Raw genomic sequence first — 19,845 nt, 5'->3', positions numbered from 1 at the left:
CGTTACCTTTAAAGTGGATGGGAAAGAAGGATGATGATTTTTGGGTAGTGGATACAAAGGGCACCTGAACTGTGTCTTAATCTTGCAGCTCTCTTCTGTGCCACTGTTTTATTTCTGATGTGGCAGTGCAGAAAAATGAGTCCTTACTCATTACAAAATGAAGCCGTCCACTAATTTTGGTCCTAACATAGGCAAAGAGGAGGTAATTGTTTAGTTTCATTTTTGTCTGTGTGTATTGCTTGCTTACATGCAACAACATGAACTTGTAATGTGTGGGGTTGTTGCAGAATAGAGTAAATCAAGCATTTCCTGGCTCTCTAAAGAAATTAAGGGCTGTCTTTTTATTTCTCTCTAATTAATAAAGACCATACTCATAAAAGGTTAGGCATTAATACTGGCTAGAAATGAAGTTAATGTACACAGATACAGCAAGACTTCTTGTGTAGCTCAGCTAGTTTCCCAAAATCTGGAACTTCAACACACCTTTTGGTTCAGAACTGGGCCTCTCTCTTTCAGAGGTTGCCAATAATGTTAAATTGTCTTGTGGTTTTATGATATGAGCAAATGTCCATTTGGGTCTAGAATGAGGCCACTAAACTTATTTTCGCTTCATATGTGGACAAGATTTGAATGCAGGTGTTCAGAGATGAAAAGGTGCATTCATGTCACACAAGCCAACAGAAAACTATCATGTATTTGGTTTCATGCATGACTAACCTCTTTAACAATAACAACCATATAAACAAAATGCATCCTGAGTGTTCAGGTCAGATATTTTTACACATTGCAATGTCAGGAACAAAAATTGTCCACAAAACCTGTGATTTCATAACTGCAGTGAAAAAGCTTTTGACATAAAAACAATGTTTTAAAATGTTTAAGCCTGGAGCATGTAATAGTTTTAGTTTGTTTATAATTTATTACTGTAAGTAAGAAGTCTGCTGTTCTGATAAATGCTTTTGAAATAGATTTAAACACATTTAAGTTGTATATCACTGATATTTGAATGTTAATTTACATAGATCCCTAATAACCAAAATATATAGTGCTCATAGCATTTAAACTTTGCCTGTTTTGTGTGTGTCCTTTTTTGTGATGAATTTTCACCCTCATTCATAGCTACGAGGAAAAAATTAAACCTTAGTAGAAACTGCATTTTTAGACCACTTACCAGGCCCAGTCTTGGTTGCTGCTTTCCATTAGAAGTGTTCCTTTTCAGTCGGACACTGGCATTGCACGATTCCACTTGCTATCCTAGCCATTCTACATGGGATCAGCCTCCCTGTTGTCACCAGACCAGTTGTACAGTTTTAAGCTTTGCATAGGGAAGATCAAAATTAATTACAATTTCAGATTTAACTTTTCTTCCCACTTTAAATTACACTCTTATCCCTATAGGTGGGTTTTTCAAAGTAGCATGTACAGATTTAGCTGTGTGGAACCACACATTGTCTCAGCTAATAAAGGTTAAGCAATTTGGGGAGGAAGATAAAATTGAGAAAATGGTTTAACTTAGCCCTCTAAGTTGTACCATTTCCTTCGAAACGTAATTGTCATTTGGATTCTGTTGCAGTATCTTTAATAATTGCCTTTTAATATTTTAATAGTAAGTCTTCAATCCAGAGACCGAATAGGCACAGGAGGACAAGTTGTGGATTGCAGTCGTTTATTTGACAATGATCTACCAGATGGGTAAACTAACACCTATACTCACTTTACTTTTTAACCTTTGAAGTGATGAGATATCAAAGTAAAAATAGACAATTTTTAATTTTTTTAAAAATCTTTGTAAACCTATAAAAGTTTTAATTTAGAAGCTGGAGACGTACCAGTCACTGACTTAACTGTAGAAGGTACTTACTGAGGCTGTGTCTACAATACAGCTGAAATCGACACTCTGAGATCGATCCACCGGCAGTCTATTTAGCGGGTCTAGTGAAGACCCACCAAATCGACAGCAGATGGCTCTCCAGTTGACCCCTGTACTCTTCCCCCCGACGAGTAGAGTAAGGTAAGTCAATGGGAGAGTTTCTCCTGTGAACCCACCACGGTGTAGACCCCGCGATAACTCAGCCTAAGTTATGTTGACTCCAGCTGTGTTATTTACATAGCTGGAGTTGCGTAGCTTAGGTTGATTTGTCACAGTAGTGTGGACATAGCCTTACTCAGAATGATTGCTAAGAAAATGATTGCAAGAAAATCTCCCGTCGACTTACCTTACTCTTCTCGTTGGGGGTAGAGTACAGGGATCGACTGGAGAGCGATCTGCAGTCGATTTGGTGGGTCTTTACTGGGCCCGCTAAATTTGCCACCAGTGGATCCATCTCAGAGCGTCAATCCCTGTCATCGTGTAGACCTGCCCTAATAGTGTGAGCATTGTCTGTGTTTGCCCATTTGGAGGGCCAGAGGAGAGCATGTTATATCAGTGAGTGAATGAAAATATATACTGAAGAACCCACACCTGGTTTGAGAATTATAGAACAGATAATTGACTAACATGAATATAATGTAAATCTAAGTGAGAACTAACATTCTTGAACAGTCTTGCTTCACCCACAAGATAATCTAATAGGACCCAGTGCCCTAATTTTGTACCCCGTGTAATGCGAGAGCATACCCAAAATGTCTTCTGCAGAGCTGTAGAGAGGATATAGTATTGTAAAAATGGGTGTCTCTTCTTCTCACTTGTAAATCAGGAAAATCAAGGTCGTGGAGACTGAGTTCTTCTGTACTTGCCTGCCAAAGGCTGGGTTCAGGATATTTTTTCCTCTATGAAAACTGATGAGATCAATACCTAAAGCAGCTTGGAGACTTCAGAAAAATGTGCTGTTTTAGATTCTTTGGCTAGCATCTGTGTAGCAGAGGAAAAACAGAATTCTGCATGTGAGTCTTGGCAGGGAAAAACAGGAGAAATTTTATATTTTTAAATGAAAATTGAAATATCAGTTATCACTTCTAAGTCATAAACCACATTGTGATGTTGCTTGAGAGTCTAAAGAAGTTTTAAGAAAATTCTAAAAAGCTATGTAAGTCACTGTTAAATATTTCCCTTCTAAACATTTCTTAGTTAATTGTATAAATGCAAAGCTAGTTTAATTCTTTTAAGAGAGCAATTTTAATGGAAAAATAAAATAGAAAAGTCCTGTAATTTAAGGACAAATACAGTAAAAGCTTTTTTATCTGACATGTTGGGAAAATTGGGGGTGAAGGTGAAAAATTCCATTTAAGTAAGGAGGGGGTGCAGAGCTGGGGGTTGGGGTGCTTGAGAGAGTGTGGGGTTGGGGCATGGGTTCTGGGAGGGAGTTTGGGTGCAGGAGGGAGCTCGGGGCAGGGACTTGGGGCACAGGAGGGCTTCAGGGTGCTGGATCCAGGGGGCACTGACCTTGGGGGGGCTCCCTGCAAGTGGCAACCTGTCCCTGCTGTTCCTAGGTGGAAGTGCAGCTAGACAGCTCTTTGCACTGTCCCTGATCTGCCCCAAGTGCTGGCTCCACAGCTCCCATTGGCCACAGTTCCTGTGGGCGAAGGCAGCATGCCGAGCCGCCTAGCCACACCTCCACCTAGGAGCAGCAAGGACAGGTCGTCGCTTCCAGTGAGCCACATGGAGCTAGATAGGGAGCCTGCTGGCCCCAGACCATAAACCAGACTTTCTATAAAAATTAGAAATGCTGGTTTATAAAGCTTTCTGGATAACACAGCTTCTACAGTAGTAATTTTTATCAAAGGAAACTGGTGCAAAAAAGATACTGTGCATGATTGTTGGTTCACAAAAAGATAAGCTGATTGCACCAGAGAACTCTGGTGCTTCACGTTAACTTGCTGCCCATCATTTGTAACAGATGCCTAAATCATTAGCAGTGGTTGAACAGAATTTTAAGGAATGCATATATTTCAGAGGAAAAGGTGAAGAAAGAATATCTTGCAACAAGCTTTTTAGCTATGACATTAGGAGTAATGTTCTATTATTTTACATGACATAAGTGTGTTTACAGGATGTTTTATTTTTAATGAGTATAGATAAATTGTGTTAATCCACCATATTTAATAGAAATTATATTAGAACAACAGAGTTTATTAGAAGCAGTTGCCAAATAATAAAAAACTAAGTGTATTATCAAACATGAAGTACTTTTATTAGGAAACTTGTGGAGTATTTGGAGTTAATTTAACTTTGAATAGTTACTGAACATGAAGACACAACATTGTTATTGATTTGTCTGGCTTCAAGAAGAAAACATTTTATTAATTCTGGGAGTTGAGCTTTCACTATTCAGCTACTATGATTCATAATAGATGATGTCTTCCTGAGTTGGCTGTTGTGTTAGAAACATTTTTGTGCCTTGGTTTCCTGGAAATATCACTCATTGCCTTATCTCTCAATGTCCGAATTCTAGTTGGGAGGAGCGGAGAACTGCCTCTGGAAGGATCCAGTATTTAAATCACATTACACGGACAACTCAGTGGGAGCGACCAACACGGTAAGAAATTATAAAACATGCCTACAGTGGAATTCACCTACTGATCAAAAGTACTGAGCAGCCGCAGCTCCTGTTGGGCTCAAGAGTATGTGCTCAGCAATCCCTGAAAATCATGCCCCAGATATATTATATTCTTCCCACTCCTGCTCAATTCACAGGAATCATTCCACCTAGATTTCTCTGTACAGGTCTTCATATCACTGATTTTTGGTAGGGTTCCACAGTGATATAATCTAAGAATGCCAGCGTTTGCAAAGTGGGCATTATGAAAAAGGGATTCTGACTGGCTGACAAATGTCTGCAGTTATGCTATAACTGTGTGGGTCAGCACTCTCAAGCTAATTGTTACAAATATGTAATCAGTTTTTGAAATCAATATAATCAGCCCCACTTAGAATAGCAGTCAAATCTGTCAATCTTCATTTTCTCAAACCAAGTGGACTTCTGCTATTATCTAAGCCTTAAATAGCCTCTGTGCATTTTCTTCTGAAGCTTTTTGCAGACCCTCTGTATCTTCTCATCCTTCTTCAATAGCCCTTATCCTTTGGAAAATTCAATGTGCATAAGGAATAGAGGGGCGCATGACCTGCATTGTTAAACTTTCAGTTCTACTATATGCGTGCATTTCTCAATTGAAAGAACTATTTATTAATTAAACTTATGAATTTGTTTTCTTGATTATGTAAAAATGTCTATCCTAAGGTCTAGACACAAAAATATGTCCCTAGTTTTGTACTAGTTTTGTACTGTGGAATGTATGGGTAGACTCCTGTGCCTATGTGGATCCCCATGTGACACATTAGAGGTTCTGTGAAGGATCATTGTATGAACCCATAATGTTTGTAATTTTTATTCACCAACCCAAACTATCAGGGCCAACAATTTCTACCTCACTTATCCCACTTACACTATCCTTATCTAATACCCTTCTCAAAAGGTAGTGGAGGGGATGGGACAGATCAGTCTTGTAGCATACCTTGAAGTTTTATATGCTCTTACCCCTCCACTTACCCTAGTGTCCCCATCCCATCTCCTAATCTCTTAAGTGTCCACTTTTCTGTCTTCCTCTTCTCCTTACCCTCTCACTGTCCTCTGGCTCTGCCACCCTCCCCCCCCCCCCACATGCATTAGTCTCTCCCATCTTAAAAATGTATATATATTTACTCTTGGCCTCACTTTGCCTCTCCAGCTACCACTCTTTCTTCTCCCTTTCATCTCTAAGCTCATTGAACGTGCTGTTTACAATTGTTGCCTGGAGTTCCTCTTCTCCAATGCCATTCTAGACCCTTTCCATTCTGTCTTTTATCCCTTTCATTCAACTGAAACCACTCTCGCCAAAGTCTCTGATGTCCTTTTAGCTAAAGCTCAGAACCGCCACTCCATCCTCCTCCTTGACTTGTCAGCCACCTCTGACACAGTTCACCATACTTTTCTTGAAATCTTTTACTGCCTTGGTTTCCTTGACTCCAATCTCTTCTGGTTCTCCTATCTCTCTAATCACTCCTTCAGTGTGTCCTTTTGGAAGATCCTTCAGATCTTCTCTCCAGCTTCCTGTGGTGGTTCGGAGGCTGTGGTCTTCTCTCTTTATGCTTTTATCTCTGGGTAATCTCATCCACAAACACACACTCAACTTTCATCTCTATGCTGATGACTCTCACATCTACCTCTCTACTCTGGAACGGTCTCCTTCTCTCCAAACTAAAATCTTGGCCTGTGTCTCCGACATCACCTTGTGGATGTCTAGCTGCTAGCTCAAGATAAACATGGCTAAAGCAGAGCTCCTAATTTCCCCCACCCCCAAGTGTCCTCCTTGCTATGTCCTTTCTCGATCATTGTGGACAATACCAGCATCCTGCCCGTCACTCCCTGGGCTTGCAACCTGCAACTCCAATCTCTGTCTAGGTCCTTACATCCATGCTATGTCTAAATCTCCTGATTATTTTTCTGCATAACATCAGTAAGTTATGGCTTTTTTCTATCCATTTAAACAGCTAAAACTTTCTTGCAAGTTCTCGTCATCCTGCATGTCTCTCACTGCAACATCCTTCTTTCTGGCCTTGACAAATGCAGTCTCACCCCACTCATATCTGTTCAGAATGCTGCTGCAAAGATCATTTCTTAGCTCATTGCTTTTATCATATCCCCTTCTCTTTGAATCCCTTCACTGGCTACCCCTTCTCTGTTGTATCAAACATAAGCTGCTTGTATTGACTTTTAAGGCCCATCATAGTCAATCCTCACACTACGTGTCATCATTCATTCGCTATCAAGCTGTCAGTGCTCACCTCCAATCAGCCCATGATTTCAACCTCCACTTATTTTCAAACAGATACCTGTGTTACCCTTGGGAGGAGCACCCCAAAAACATCAACATAGCTATCTCATTATCCATCTTCAGATCCCACCTGGAAAATCTTTTGCCATGATGCCTACAAAAAAACTTGACAACAGTTAGGCTGCTGATGTGTGGGAACTGCTGCCTATCGTTATGACCAATATTGTCGTCTTGTTTATTTGTGTGTCTATCCATCTGTTGTCTCTTGTCTTATAATTAGATTTTAAACTCCTTGGGACATGGACTGTCTTTTTGTTTGATGTCTGAACAGTGCCTATTGCAATGGGGGTCATGGTTTATGATGAGGGCTCCTAGGCATTATGGACATACAAATAATAAATAATAAAAACAATATGCTCAGGTAATGTCTGACTGGGGTGGGAGGGAAGGTTCAGAGCTGCAGGCCCCTCACTAAAAATACCCTACTGCCAGCCCCCCCCCCTTTTTTTTAAGTGTATGGAGAGGTGTTAAATCAAGTGCTTCACATGACTTAAACTGCTGCTGCAGCAGAGAGCTGCAGTCTTTAAGGTAGGCAGAACCCATAACAATTTGAGCTAAAATGAACACCCTGAGTTGTATCTGGAAACTCATTGACAGCCAGTGCTTATCACAAAGCACAGGCATAATGTGCTTCCTGCAAGAAGCACTGCTAAGCTCGTGTATCGCTACATTCTGCACTAGCTAATGTTTTCAAATGGTCTTCAGATATAACCCATGTAGAGTACGCTGGACAAATGCATGAATAGCTTGGCAACGTCTGCATACAAGAGAGTAGTTTACTGTCTTATCAAAGCAGTCTTTGACACAGCGGATACCTGAATATTTCTCTCATATTTTATGAAATTAAACATGAGTGACTGTTTCCTGCACTTTTAGTGACAGATGCTTTCATCTATTGTATGTAAATGTTGTTTCATAAAGGATAGATGTGGTTGGAGAGAATAATTTCCTTGATTACAAAAGGCAAGTAACCTTTTCTCATTACCTCTCAACAGACCAGCATCTGAATATTCTAGTCCAGGCAGACCTCTGAGCTGCTTTGTGGATGAGAACACACCAATTACAGGAACAAATGGTGCGACATGTGGACAGTCGTCAGATCCCAGATTGGCAGAGAGAAGAGTCAGGTCTCAAAGGCATAGGAATTACATGAGCAGAACACATTTACATACTCCTCCTGACCTGCCTGAGGGATATGGTATGTGAGTTAAAAAATAACGTGACATTATTCCAGTCCTTTTCTAAGAAATTAGGTAAATGAGGTTCCCTCCTCCCCTGCTCTTTGTAACTTTTTTCGATCCTCTTTCTTTGATAACAGATTTAAAATGCTGATCTCTCTGGGGTCTGCACAAAGTCTTAAATTTAAGCTTGGACTTCTGGTGATAGTTGTATTGTAAAGCGGTGAGACATTTTGTGAGGAAGATGGAGCACTTCTTCCCATTCCATTATTCCTGTCCTTTGTTCTCTGGACAATTTAGTGACATTTCTATAAATTGGAAGTAAATACTTCCCTGCACTGTTTCACAATCAGATGAAGAAATGTGCCAGATGAAAGCCATTAGTGAAGGGCAGACAAAAATGTTAACTGCATTTGGAGCTATTGAACTTTTCTTTAAGACTTTTGCTGTTCCCAGAATATGTGTGTGTTTCCATAGTAGATTCTTACAAGAGTGCACTTACATGATAGGACATTATAAATGTACCACATGTATTCATCTGCAATTGAGCATATATGTTCAGTGGTCAAATGGGCAAACTTAGGTATGATTTGTTATTAAATTAAAGAAAGGACTTTGATATATTTTATAAACTCTTTAAATTTAAATTAATCTTGATATTTGAAAGCATAATTCGATTCTCTTCTCTTCTGTATGTAAATTGAAGTGGTAAGGTTCATTTGTGACTTAAGAGGGGAGGGAGAAACTCTTGCAGTTTTTAAACTTGCAGCCCTAGAGCTCAGTACAACATTCACTATGGGCAATAGGTGTCTTTTCACAAACTGCAGTGGGAGTTGGAACAAGCCATATTCCAGCATGTTGGAAAGCCCTCCCTTATGTTTTGTTAGTGTGTAGATGTTGGGCGATAAATTGCAAGAACTAGAAAGGAGGAAGCCTGGTGCCAGTAGAAACATACATTACAATAAGATTGATTAGAAAAAGGCTGGAAAATCATGGAACACATTAAAAATCATATGGCTTTCCCCCCACAATTTACAGAGGTTCACGTACTTTGTTTCCATAGTATTTAAAAAGGTCATCACCACATCATAAAGCAGTGCAGCCTAGTGGCTAGAGTATTGGGCCAGGACTCGGAAGATCTGGGTTCTGAGGATGTTGTGAAGGCAAGACTATAGCAGGGTTCGAAAAAGAACTAGATATGTTCATGGAGGTTAGGTCCATCAGTGGCTATTGGCCAGGGTGGGCAGGGATGGCCATAGGTGCCAACTTCCCTTCTTCCCCATGGGCCCTGGCCCTGGCCCTGCCCCTGCGCAACCCTCGCCCAGCCCCAGTTCAGCTTCCTTCCCCCAAGTCCCTGCCCCTGCCCTGCCTCTTTACTGCCTTGTCCCCAGAGCATGCCGCATCCCTACTCCTCCCGGAAAGTCCTAAGCGCTGCCAAACAGCTGTTAGGTGGTGGGGAGGAGCAGGGAGGAGGCGAGGAAGGGATGGGGGTGGGGGGAGGCGGAGCATGGGAGCACCTAATTTTTCCCTGTGGGTGCTGCACCCCCACAGCACCCATGTAGTCAGCACCTATGGGGTTGGTGTCCCTAGCTTCTGTTTGCCAGACGCTGGGAAGGAGCGACAGGGAATGGATCACTTGATGGTTACTTGTTCTGTTCTTTCCTTTTGGGGCACCTGGCATTGGCCATTGTTGGAAGACAGGATACTGGGCTAGATGGACCTTTGGTCTGACCCAGTATTGCCATTCTTATGTTCTATTCCTGGCTCTGCCACTGGAGTGCTGGGTGACCTTGGACAAGTATGTGCCTCAGTTTCCCCATCTGTAAAATGAGGATAATGCTACTGCAAAGCACTTTGAGACCTACTGATGAAAAGCTCTGTGTAAGAGTGGAGTATTGTTATACTTTGATCACTTCACATATTTTGTCACGTCATCCACTATAGCTTACTTAAGTAGTTAACGTCTGCATGGTAATGTGACCTTGTGTCTTAACATTTCCTAAAATCAAGTGCTTTTAGCTATTCAGTAGGTTTAACTGAACTTCATGAAGTTTCAGTTTTTAAAATCGGAAGACTTCTGGCACAACTGAATGAGCCCTTACCCGTGTGGCTAGAGAAGATACTCTCTCAGTTGTAAGTGTAATTGGCCAAGTTGATTCCATCTCTCATAATACCTATAAAAACCCTTCAACACAGAGATAATGCTGTAATCTCATTAAATGTCTAATCTTTTTAGTGGAAGTTTTTGCATTTGATGTGGTGTTCCTCATTTATCTAGAGGCTTTTATAGGACACTACCAGCTGGTGGTAGAGAAATACCTATGTCATGGATAATGAGTTGTTAATTACCTAGCTATTTGAGTCAAGGACATCTGAATTGACTCTTCAGGGGACTGGGACATTTTAAAGTGAAACATGGAATATTTAGTAGCTGCTTTGAATTTATGCTTTTTTTAAAGGCTGCATTCTTGTCTCATTTTGTATACAGACTTAATCTTTCTAGTGTACAACTACGGGAATATTGGAAGACTTTTGTTTTAGACTACTTGAGAAACGTTACCACATTTGATAGTTCTGGAAGGCTGGTACAAAGACTGTTTTGAAACATGTTTCCACATTGTTCAATTGCTGATATAACTTCTGCTATACCCTGTTTAATTTAAAAAAAAAAACAAAAAAACACTTTACCAAAAAGTCTGATTTAGATCCCTATGACAGAACACTTAGGCTTTGTCTATACCATGCAGCTTTTAGCAACACGGCCACGTCTTTACAGCTATGCCGCTAAAAGAAATGCAGTGTAGCTGCTGTTTAACGGCAGAAGAAAGCTCTCCTGCTGACAAAAATACTTCCACCTCCCACAAGCTGCAGCAGCTTTGTTGGCAGGAGAGTGCTCCTGCTGGCAAAGCACTGTTCACACTGGTGCTATTCATCTGTACAATTTTTGTATTTCGGGGTGTGTGTTTAACACCTCTGAATGACAGAAGTTTTGCCGACAAAGTTTCAGTGTAGACAAAGCCTGAAACTCTCTCTAATGGGACTTTTACACCTATTATAACCATGTAATATGTGCTAGTTTAGTGTTTGTAAAATGTGTGCTATTCTAGAGTTTAAGCACTGCCTTAGAGGAAGTAAAAGCCCAGTATTGCAGAAATTTTATTATGTAATCCCAGATGTAGACACAATTCCAGAAGAAACTGAAACCTTTGTCTCATAATAGACTCCTGTGAACTGCAAAGAAAAGATACTGCTCTCCTATCCGTATCTACAAATTGTAGTATTTCCCCAAAACTCTGAGGCTGTAGAAAAACCATTCCATGCCTCTAGCAAAAACAAATATCTAAAAACTGTCAGATTGCCAATTTTCAAGGCTTGCTACTATGCTAATTGACTCTGATTTGGATTTCTTACTTGGACGCCACATGCAGCCTGCTCAGCCTGCTGTCAGGAAGCCTAGCTCTCTCCACATGTTAATCCGATGACAGTACCTAGAAACGTTCCGTGGAAAAAATCTGTTTAACCACGTTTCTAGAGCATCTCTTCTTTTGAGCAAGGCTTTTTGGTTAGTAACTTTGTCTATAATCTTGTAGTATGAGCTGGATGACTTTTATTTTCCTTTTTGCCTTTCATGCATGTCAGTCTCTGTGATTGTTCTTGTATTATTTTATCTTAATTAACAGAGCAAAGGACAACTCAGCAAGGTCAGGTCTATTTCCTGCATACTCAGACAGGTGTAAGCACATGGCATGACCCAAGAGTACCAAGGTAAGAGAAGAACTCACATGTCTTTATTATTATGTGAAGTCTTAAATTAAACAGGACACTTTTAAAATTGCTTGTCCTCCAATATTACACTGTTGAATGTTACTTAAGAGAATATGCAGACTGGCTTGCTAGATGAGACACGCCCCTGCCCCCTTCTCCACCCCTACCCCTCCCCAACATTCAGCTTTTCATCTTAACATAAGCCACTCAACAAAATAAATTACACCCCTTGCATCGAAAACTAAGACTTCAAAGAATTCTTCAATAGTAGAAAGTCTCGGAGAATAAATAAAACTGTTTTTATGAAAGGAGGTATGGTACCTGATGGTGTTAGTATCAGATATAGCCCCAAAGATTATAAGCAAGTCTGGCTTTTTATCCCTAATAAAATAATGGAACACACAGTAGAAGATGGAAAAATCACTAAGGCTTGGTCTACACTACTCAGCTTTGTCGCTAAAAGTCAGGCAGTATAAACGCTATTTGTCGGCACTTTTGCCAACAAAATACTTCCACCATCTATGAGCGGGTTTCGCTTTGTTGACTGGAGAGCGCTCCTGCCGACAATGCAGGCATTCACACAGGCACTTGCCATGGCAAAACTTCTGTCTTTCAGGGGAGTGGGAGGGTTTAAGCACCTGTGAACGACAAAACTATCGTTGAATTAGCAGTGTAGACAAAGCCTTAATATGTAGTGCTGGCTAGTCAAAAGTTCTCAGCTCCCACTGAGAGAAATGGGAGCTCCCAGAAGCTCAGCAGCCTGGCTTCTGCCTTTAGGTACCTAAATGAGAACTGAGCTCTTGTAAAAATCTGGCTCATAGAAAATAACTGAAGCATGAGAATTTAGCACCATAAATTTAAGTGCAAATCTTGTCAGATTATTGGATTATTTTTTGTTTGCAGACAAGCCTGGAAATTTAAATTCCTAATTGTGCTGGACATTAAAAATTGTGGATTTAACACAGACCCTGGTTTTATGGCCCATTACAACAATTTGTAATGCATTTTGCTGCCTACTCACCCTCCTTTTCCCTATGACTGCAGAGGTGCTTAGTGCCCACTTCATTTTAAGTGGTCTCCTAAACACCCCTTGTGTTTAACAATCTGTCCTACCTTCTATTTAGCTGCAATACTCTCTGGTTACCTTCTGCAGATTTGAGGAAGAGCTCTGTGAAGCTTGAAAGCTTGTCCTTTCAAAAAATAAAGTTGGTCCAATAAAAGATATTATTACTTCATTCATCTTATCTCTCAGGGTTATTTTATTGTCTGAATAAAAAAATTGAAAAGAATATGGTTGATGTCTCGTATGTTTAGACTTTAGTAATGGATTGGATACAATATCTTATGGTCTCACAATCAAAGTAATTCATATTGGCTTGGGTATTAGCTGAAGGACTGTAAATAAAGGGTAATGAAAAATGACAGGTTTTGAAGCTGAAAAAGGTGTGTAGTGTATTACTTCAGGATTTGGAGTTAGATCCCTTTTCATTAAATATCTTCCTTTAATGATCTGAAAGAAGAGAGCAGGCAGCACATTCATGAAATGTATGTATTACACTAATTTGGGAGGCGATATTATGAACACCACTGAGGACAAGGCAGTAATACAAAGGGACCTAGATGTGTTAGAAAGGGATGCTCGAAACAGCAAAATATGGTTTAACTTGGAAAATGTAAGCCAATATGCTTTTGTTAAAAGGTAACTTGAAACACTGAGGGTATGGCTACACTTGCAGCTGTACAGCGCTGCCGTGGGAGCGCTCCCACAGCAGTGCTTTGAAGTACGAGTGTAGTCGCAGCGCCAGCGCTGAGGGAGAGTTCTCCCAGTGCTGCAGGTACTTCACCTCCCCGTGGGGATTAGCTTATAGCGCCAGCGCTGGGGCACTGTTTACACTGGTGCTTTACAGCGCTGTAACTTACTGCGCTCAGGAGGGTGTTTTTTCACACCCCTGAGCGAGAATGTTGCAGCGCTGTAAAGCGCCAGTGTAGCCTAATACTCAGTAGGATATAGAAGTCGTGAAAATGGTGGGATACGCCTAGAGGTGACCATGGATAGCATTTTGTAATAGTCAAAAAGATCCAGTGTGAGGCTGTGTGTACAGGGGTATTGTATTGTGGAGCAAGAGGGAATACATAGACTGTTTCTTGGAAATTGTAGTTAGTTCAGGGCACCTTGTTACCCATAGACAAATGGGAAGGAGTACACACATGAGAACCAAACTGATAAAAGGGCGTGAAGGGATTGACTTGATTCCTTACACACCAAAAGCTAATGTGTACAGCTTGGCTAAACATTTAAAGGGAAAGATTAATCTGAAGTTTGCAAATGTCAGGAGGAAGGGGAATATAATTAGGAATAATGAATTAATTAAGAGGGAAAAGAGATCATGAAAATATTCCATACATCGATGAGATGTGCTAAATTCTGGAATGGTTTCCTAAGGGAAATGGGGAAGCCCACTTTTCTTGATATATTTGAAACTAGATTAAGTACTAGAAAAATGTGCTCTGCAGAGTAAATTCTGCCTTTTCAGGTGGAGATGGACAGGATAATCCAATACATCTTTGCATCTCCACTTTCCAGAAGGTTGAGGTTTACTGTCCCACTCATTAAACATATCCCTGTCTGTGTAAAGAGAGAGAATTATTGTTAGCTTAAAAAAAATTAACACACTGGAAGCTCTTTAAGATTATTACCTCCTAAAATCTGCAGATGCTAATGTAAAAATGTCATGTACAGCCCTAAACTGGCAGCAAGCCCTGAGATTTATAAGAAACTTAACAACTCTGTGGTTGGCTTCTGCTCATGTTCATTCCCATGTAAATGGATGTTGGATTGCAAGGAGTGGGTGAGGTGTTTCAAAACGATAATATGAAGAACAAAACGTAAAGTTTTAATGAAAAAGTGACACTTTTGCTTTTTGAAATACTACTTTTAAGACCAGGAAAAATACTTTTTATTGTGATGTTGTCCTGAACCTTTGGGGACTATGGAGAAGATTTTCTAAAACACAAAAGGCAATTAAGCAGCTGATGCGAAATTGTTAACTTTCATTTGTCTTAGAAAATCTTCCCCTTCATCACACTTTCATCATTTTCTGTGGGCAATGTATTCTCTATATTGCTGCATAGAACTAGTCTCCATTTTGTATGTGGGAACTTTTTTTAAAATACATCTTAATTCATCCACACTTTTTGTGCGTCAGATAATTGAAGTTGCAAATGAGAGCATACTGACATTTAGTTGTTCGTGGGTGTGATCAGGTGGCTTAACATCTTCTTCATAGAATACTTCGGTCATTTTACCCTGTCATTATTTACGGCTACAGACTTGATGCAAGAAAGGAGGGTTTGGAAATTATACCTGTAGCCTATATAAGTACATGCCTCTCTCTCTTAAATAGATCAACCTCATTTTGGTTGTTCAGGTTGGGAATGGGGAAGGAAATCCAAATTCTAGACTGGTGGCAGAATATAACAACATTTATATTCAGCTACTTTTATATTTAATAGATTTAATTAAGAGCAGCACAAACTTCTCAAACTGTAATTATGATGAAAAGATAGAAGCTGCTGTGTGATAGCAAGAGGTCAGTGGATCTTCAAATTAACAATTTAGAAAAATTTGCTTTATTAAAATGCTTTGGACAAAAATTATTAGCTAGGTATTTATTGCTCCACCGAAAAGGGCAAGCTACTAAAGAGATTTACTTTCACTATACTTATTGTAATCTTGTAAATTCTTTCATATATTCTGTGTTAAAATACTATTTTCTAACTATTTACAATGACACTACTCAAAAACAGTACTGCTATGCTCCATATCCTACAACAGGACCACACAAAGGATATAGTGAGATTGACAGTTTTCTACATTATTTGAAAACTGCTATTGTTACAAACTGAAGAATTGGGGCACTGGTCCTTTTACAAAAGATACCAAATGCTTAAAGATTCAGCATAATAATTTGGTTTGTAAAAAGTCCTAATCTATGTATTTGGGGCCAAATTGCTTCATGAATTACATGTGCCCTACTTCCAAGGATGTCAACGGAAGTTGAGCTAGAATACCTAAAGGTTGTCAGGGAGAAGGGATGTTTTGTCAATCCTCAGAAAAATGCTATGCAGTTTTTAAAAACCACAATATTCCTCTTAAATAAATTAACCTGCAAATGCTACTTGCATTCTTCTGGCTTTAATAGAGATTACCTGAGACCGCTTAATGGTTTACTTAAAATACTTGTTAAAGAGCTAATTGTTTGTTTTTTAAAACAGTCAAAAATGGCTTTTTGTTTGGGCAGATATCCATGCATAAATCTTCATGGAATATGTAACTAATCAGAAATGTGGTTTGTTTTGTGAGAGTTTTTAAAATGTGATTGAGTGGCTTAAATGACTACAGTTGTTGTTTTTTTAAAACTGTTTATTGTTAAAACTAATGCAACTCCTTTTGCAAATATGGTGGCAACTTTTATTTTTGTTTTTAAGTCTGTATTAAATTAGTATCTGATTGTTATTTTGTAAAAATGAAGATTATGTAATAACTGCTTTTCCAATGCATGTGTAGTCGGGTGTGTATATTTTCATTTTCTCTGGTAGGCTTGTACCTTGGGAGTAGAGATTCCAGCTGAACAGATTAAGTTTCTGAAACAATACATTTTCTCAGACTTCATGGAATTGTTCTGTTACATTTACACTTGTTTGGCTCAGAGGCCAAATGCTGAGGTATTTTTCATTTTATATTTGTTTTTGCAGGGATCTTAGCAACATCAATTGTGAAGAACTTGGTCCACTGCCTCCTGGATGGGAGATCCGTAATACAGCAACAGGCAGAGTTTATTTTGTCGACCATAACAACAGAACGACACAGTTTACAGATCCGCGGCTATCTGCTAATTTGCACTTAGTTTTAAAGTAAGTTTGAGAAGTGTCCAGCTCACATTAAATATAATATTAGAACAAGAAGGTGACTCTCGTGAGAGTGCTTGTTATAAGCCAAGGTGCATTCCGTGTTATGTAAACTCTCTGCAACAGTATTTGCCCTTAAATTAACATGCTGCAGACATCTGTGTATATACATAGTATATATGCGAGAGCTTTGATTACTATATAAATATTTTAATCTCTACCACCCTTCAACAGGGGCGTGGCCACTGTGATGTCATGGGGGGGCAGGTGCCGTCCCATGGAAGAGATCTGCCACCCCAGGTGAGATATTGTATAACAGTGGCATTTTATCCAGGGACAGGAGTAGTAGTGCCTGCTGTACCTTTTTGCATTGTCTTCAGATTATAATGTTTTAATCTGTGGGGTAACAGACTGATTTAAAAAAATTAGATGACACATTTTGTTGTCATTAAAATAAAAAATTGAAGCAGGGAGCAAGTAACTAGGTATTCTTCCACAGTTTGTCCAGCTCTAGATCTCTAATAAAGACAATTAGAAACATTCTGAACATCAGGAACCATTCATTGGATATGAAGCTATTACTAAACACAGAGAAAAATAGTAAGGGTATTTTATGATGTGCACTAGGGAATATGTCCCAGCATTTAGAATCTTAAGCAAAACCTAAATCTGGGTATTTTCAGATACTGCCTTTTTATTATTATTAAATAAACATTAAGGAATTCTGGCTCTCACTTTCATTCCTGATGTACTCATTTCACATTTGAGTGTTTCTGTATCACTAAATGTGGAAACCAAAAAGAATACAAATGTTTGTTTTGTCTAGACACAGCTATCAGCTTGTCCAGACCTTGCTGGAATTTTGACTCTCCTGTTTCTCCCACTAACAACTTTTTAAGACCATTGTTTCGGGAAACACCTGCATAGCATTAACTAGGTGTTGAGTGGAAGAAACAATGAAGAGCTGGATGAACAGAAAGCCATATGCAGTCAGCATGAGGAGGTGTTGGGGAGGGATGGCAATAAGTTTTCTTAAAGGGCATCAGGGTATGTCTACACTTAAACTGCTTGTCATAAACAGATAAGAAAAGTTAATAGAACAGAAGTGCTTCATATCTCTTTACCTGGAAAGGGTTAACAAGAACAGTGAGCCTGGCTGTCACCTGACAGAGGACCAGTCAGAGGACAGGATACTTTCAAATCTTGAGGGAGGGAAGTTTTGGGTGTGCTGTTAGTGTTTGGTTGTTGTTCACTCTGGGGGCTCAGAGGGAGCAGATGTGCAACCAGGTTTCTCTCCAATACAGGCTCTTATAAGTTCAGACTAGTGAGTACTAGGTAGATAAAGCGAGTTAGGCTTATGTTTGTTTTCTTTATTTGCAAATGTGCATTTGGCTGAAAGGAGTTCAAATTTGTATTTTTGCTGAAAGGATTTTAATTTGTACTTGAATACTTAGGCTGGGAGAGTATTCCCAGTGTCTACAGCTGAAAGACCCTGTACCTATTCCATCTTAAATTTACAAGATCATTTTTACTGTTTTTCTCTCTCTAATTAAAAGTTTTTCTTGTTTAAGAACCTAATTGTTTTTTTATTCTGGTGAGACCCCAGGGGACTGGGTCTGGATTCACCAGGGAATTGATGGGGAGAAAGGAGGGAAGAGGGAAAGAGAGGCTGATTTCTCTCTGTGCCATTATTACTTTCTCTCAGGGAGAATCTGGGAGGGGAAGAGAGAAGGAGGAAGGAAGGTGAATTGTCCTCTCTGTTTTGTGATTCAAGGAGTTTTGAATCACAGTGATCTTCCAGGGTAACCCAAGGAGGGGAAGCCTGGGAGAGGCAACGGTGGGGGAAAGGGTTTACTTTCCTTGTGTTGAGATCCAGAGGGTCTGGGTCTTGGGGGTCCCCGGACAAGGTTTTATGGGGACCAGAGTGTACCAGGCACTGGAATTCCTGGTTGGTGGCAGCACTACAGGTTCTAAGCTGGTAATTGAGCTTAGAGGAATTCATGCTGGTACCCCATCTTTTGGACGCTAAGGTTCAGAGTGGGGATTGTACCATGACACTGCTACAGCAGCACAGCTTCGGTGTAGACACTACCTATGCAACAGAAGGGGTTCTCCCATTGGCATAGATAATCCACCTCTCCAAGAGGCAGTAAGCTAGGTAGATGGAAGAATTCTTCCTTTGACCTAGCACTGCCTACACAGAGGGTTAGGTGAGCATAGCTATGTCTTGGGGTGTGTGTGTGTGTGTGAATTTTTAGCTATGCCAATAGAAGTTCCTGGTAGACCAGCCTTCAGTCATTGGGAAATGAAGCCAAAAAGAGTATGTCAGAAGCCAGCAAGTAGAAGAATCAAATTTAGGCTTTGAAAACATCTGGAAAAGCTTTTTATGTAACTTTTGTGCCATCACCTAAAAGTTGCCTAGCTGGTTTGGGAAAATGGCTTTTGCCCGGACAAGCCACATCTGGAATCTTGTGTGCTGAGAGAGAATTTGCCATCTAAACATGAGGAAAAAAATATTTTTAAATGTTTTGAGGACCATATTTTTGAGCTTTATGGGCATTTTATGGAAGTCTTCATAGTCCAGGTTGATGGCTTCTTTTTATGAACCATGTACATTTTTTTCTTAACTATGTTTAGATTCCTTGTCTCCTTAGCTGCCTGCTGGCATTGAAACTGAATTTACCAGTGATCATCCAACACAGAATTATTTTTATTTGGATATTTTAACCAAAAATTCTCTTTTACAATACGTTTTTTATATTTGTAGAAAATGCAGTTTGTTGGAGTATTTTTATTTTTTAAAAATAAATGTTCTGGTTAGCACAGCCTCTGTTTAGATCCACCAGTTGCCATTTCATAGATATTTACAAAATAACTACACCTCTACCCTGATATAACACGGGTGTGGGGAGCCAAAAATCCCTACCGCGTTATAGGTGAAAGGCTGTTATATCGGGGTAGCAGTGGCAGGACTGCAACAGTGATTTAAAGAGCCCGGGGCTCCAGCTGCGGGGAGCTCCAGGCCCTTTAAATTGCCAGCAAAGCCCCGCTGCTGCAGCCCCAGGGTAGCGGCAGCAGGGCTCCAGCAGTGAGTTAAAGGGCCCAGGGCTCCACGCAGCAGCCGGAGCCCCACTGCTACCGCACTGTATGCGAACCCATGTTATATTGAGTTGCGTTATAGTGA

At 40.0% G+C, this 19,845-nt stretch overlaps 1 protein-coding gene across 3 annotated transcripts in view; it reads left to right on the top strand.

Annotated features, from left to right (window-relative positions):
• SMURF2 (SMAD specific E3 ubiquitin protein ligase 2) overlaps positions 1–19,845 on the top strand; it is a 104,310-nt gene that overhangs the window by 64,708 nt on the left and 19,757 nt on the right. For 2 of the 3 annotated variants that reach the window (XM_030534034.1, XM_030534036.1), the window contains 6 exons: positions 1,608–1,692; positions 4,392–4,475; positions 7,806–8,008; positions 11,669–11,753; positions 16,509–16,667; positions 16,896–16,961. In XM_030534034.1, coding sequence (XP_030389894.1) covers positions 1,608–1,692; positions 4,392–4,475; positions 7,806–8,008; positions 11,669–11,753; positions 16,509–16,667; positions 16,896–16,961 — 682 coding nt within the window. The remainder of the gene's footprint in view (positions 1–1,607; positions 1,693–4,391; positions 4,476–7,805; positions 8,009–11,668; positions 11,754–16,508; positions 16,668–16,895; positions 16,962–19,845) is intronic. The other variant, XM_030534035.1, reaches the window with a different exon arrangement.

This window comes from Gopherus evgoodei, chromosome 15, assembly GCF_007399415.2.
Source record: "Gopherus evgoodei ecotype Sinaloan lineage chromosome 15, rGopEvg1_v1.p, whole genome shotgun sequence".
Lineage (NCBI taxonomy): Eukaryota > Metazoa > Chordata > Testudines > Testudinidae > Gopherus > Gopherus evgoodei.
Note: the sequence above shows the minus strand (reverse complement) of the source record. Positions and strands in the feature narration are given on the sequence as shown.